Below are 2,937 nucleotides of genomic sequence, written 5' to 3'. Positions count from 1 at the left end.
GAACACGTACCTAGTAAAAATATAAAATTAGACGAATGTCACTATTAGTTTGTGAATTTTAATAAAATTTTTTGAAACACTAATAGTATATTAAAGAAACGAATATTGTAATGCAATTATTAGATTTATTTCTTTCACCAATTGAGTCGCATTGGAATATCAGAACTAACAAACTAGTAATATATATAATTTAAAATTTTTGCAAATGGTGAAGAAAAAGCTTTGAATAAAGTATAAGGAGATTTAGAAAATAAACGTCTCAGTTTTGTTTAATTAAAAAAAAAAATTAAGTGATGATATACACTGTTTGTTTCTATGAGAATTTCTTGATTTATATATTCTTCTGAATACTATTTTTTTTATTTTAAATATATGTTCTACATGAAAAATAAATAAATTTATTATAACACTGACGCTTGCAGATCGATTCCTCATGTATAACTTTTCTAGATTAATTTAAAAAATCAGCCTTCTAAGAGAAATTATTAAAATAGAGCTTTATTTTCAGTTTAATTAAAATGCAATTACGATATCCAAAAAAGCGAAAAATAATAATTTAACCGTTCGTTGAAGAAAATTAGTCGTTACTTTTAAATTCAAACGCCGGAAGTGCTTGGAAGTGCCTAGAAGTGCAAGAAGTGCTGGAAATCACCTATGGCACTTCCGGAAGTGTGGAAGTCTTTGACGTTTTCCATACAAATTTAGGAAGTGCTGGAAGTGGTGTACACGATTTTTCGTCTAATATCTCCCCCTTGGTAATTACTCAGAAGAATCGCCTTTTTATCGATTCTAGATAGTCTAAAAAAATTGTTGTTTCCATGGGTACCCAGAGTCCCAAAGGAGACGAAAGAGTTAAAGAAAACACTGTTAGAGGGTTAATGAGTCAATAATCTTCAAAGATCACAGTCGTTCAATGAAAGTGTTAAATAATTTTATTATTTGGAAAATGAAAGATGACTTCTAAAATTTGAGGTTTATTTCAAGAAAATTCAATTTAATGTCGATTACGAGGAAAGAGTTAAAAAATAAAAGAAATGATAAATTTTCTTTAGCTATAGTTATAGTTGTTAACCAAATGGGAATCTTAATTGGCTATTTTGATTTATTTAAAAAAAATTATTTTGATTTGATAAAGTGGATAAAATCAGGATCTAAATAGTTCGTTTCAATCCAAAACCATTTTTGAAAATTCTAAACATTATCCCAAGTTAAAGTTTTTACAACTTACATTTTACCCAAAAATCGTCTAAAATGTTTACCCAAGTGAATTTTATCCAAGAATGTATGCCGCCATATTTCAGCGCCATATTGTTCTTTCCTTCAAGTGAAGAGCGTGTGTCGTGCAAGTTAAAATCTCTTTTTACTAGGATATTTCGCAGCAGATTCTGCAAATTCCAGCCAAATCTCGTACTTCACGTGATCCACAACAAATTAGACAAAAATGGGTGATGAGAAAAAGGTAAGTTTCCTTGTAAAATGCTTGTGAATTTTATCGACCGAATTGGCTTGTGCAGAACGCCGCTTTAGCGGCTTCTGAGACATTGCTTGTCATCTGCACGATTTTTGCATCGTTTTTCTCAATTTTCCCATGTTTTTTCGCGATAAATTGGTGCTTGGGATGGAGAGGGGGAGCAAGCGATGGAAATTGGGTGGATTTTCTGGGAGAAAAATGAGGTAGTTTGAGGGGGCGATGGGGCGGAGTCTCGCCGGAATTTGAGGTTATGTTGCCTTGTTGAGCTTTCCGGACGCGAAGGAATTGCGTTCTATTGTGCAATTTTTGGGGATGAAAAGGGGATTTTTTGTGCTGTTTTGTGGGGCATTGGTTGATGAAGGATTTGTTTTGACTGCAGGATAACAAGCTGGGCGAGTCTGAGCACATTAATCTGAAGGTCTTGGGTCAGGACAATGCTGTGGTGCAGTTCAAGATTAAAAAACATACACCTCTGCGGAAGCTAATGAATGCCTACTGCGATAGAGCGGTAAGTTGTTATTGTTTTTGTTTTGAAATATTTTTCTTGATGTGATTTTCTTGGATTGTTTTTTTTTTTTTTGTTTAGGGTCTATCAATGCAAGTTGTCCGATTCCGATTCGATGGACAGCCAATAAATGAGAATGATACCCCAAACACCCTGGAAATGGAGGAGGGAGACACAATTGAGGTGTATCAGCAACAGACGGGTGGCTCCTTCAACTAACTCCCGGGATTTTGGGAGCCAAAGGGACGAGAATCATCGCGGATAATTTTAAAATGATGCACATCTCTAAAGATCAACAGAATTATAAGAAAAAGAAAACAATTTAGAGCGTGGGTGAAATTTTCTCTTTTCATTTTTGACTCAAAATAACTTAAGCGCATTGTAATTCCAACATTCCCGGACGAAAGGAGATCTCTGTGGTGTGGTCACTTGGAAGATAAAAGAAAATGGAGTTTTTTGTGAGAAGGGAATGATAAGAATTTTTTTTTCTTTTCTGTCGTAAGATAATTTAATTTTCATTCAAATAAATAGGAAGTCTTTTTAAAAACCAACCCAAAACTAAATATTGGCATTAGCGAATTTACTTATGCAGCTGATTTATCTCTGGACGCGCATTTGGACTATTTGACGGATTAAGATACTTGGCGTGTCGCCTGCATTAAATGTATTTCACTTGAATAATAAATAAAATCAGGAAAAATTCGATGCTATTTCTTTGCCGGTCTTTTCAACTTGCGGGCTTCCTCAAGGAAATCGACGCACGAGGTGGGTCAGTTATCCATGTTATCCAAGTTGTAGGATGCCTTGAAGACAATGTTTCAATAAAGTTTCATGGTTGATCAGAGAAACATTTCGGTGTTTCATAGTAGGTAATGAAATTTAAAAAAAAAAATTAAGAAATCTTCCGTCAGAGGTTGAATAAAAGTCACATCTATTGTAATCATTATGAAATTTTATATCC

The 2,937-nt window shown here is 33.8% G+C and overlaps 1 protein-coding gene across 1 annotated transcript; it reads left to right on the top strand.

Moving 5' to 3' along the window:
- The first annotated feature begins 1,295 nt into the window (after positions 1 to 1,295).
- Positions 1,296 to 2,678, top strand: LOC129805568 (small ubiquitin-related modifier 2). The gene is made up of 3 exons (XM_055853565.1): positions 1,296 to 1,459; positions 1,851 to 1,979; positions 2,058 to 2,678. Exons 1-3 carry the CDS (start codon positions 1,442 to 1,444, stop codon positions 2,193 to 2,195), a joined length of 285 nt encoding a protein of 94 aa, XP_055709540.1. The 5' UTR covers positions 1,296 to 1,441; the 3' UTR covers positions 2,196 to 2,678.
- The last annotated feature ends 259 nt before the right edge of the window (positions 2,679 to 2,937 follow it).

The sequence above is a fragment of the Phlebotomus papatasi genome, chromosome 3 (genome assembly GCF_024763615.1).
Source record: "Phlebotomus papatasi isolate M1 chromosome 3, Ppap_2.1, whole genome shotgun sequence".
Taxonomy (NCBI): Eukaryota; Metazoa; Arthropoda; class Insecta; order Diptera; family Psychodidae; genus Phlebotomus; species Phlebotomus papatasi.
The sequence above is the reverse complement of the archived record's forward strand: the minus strand, read 5'-3'. Positions and strand labels throughout refer to the sequence as shown.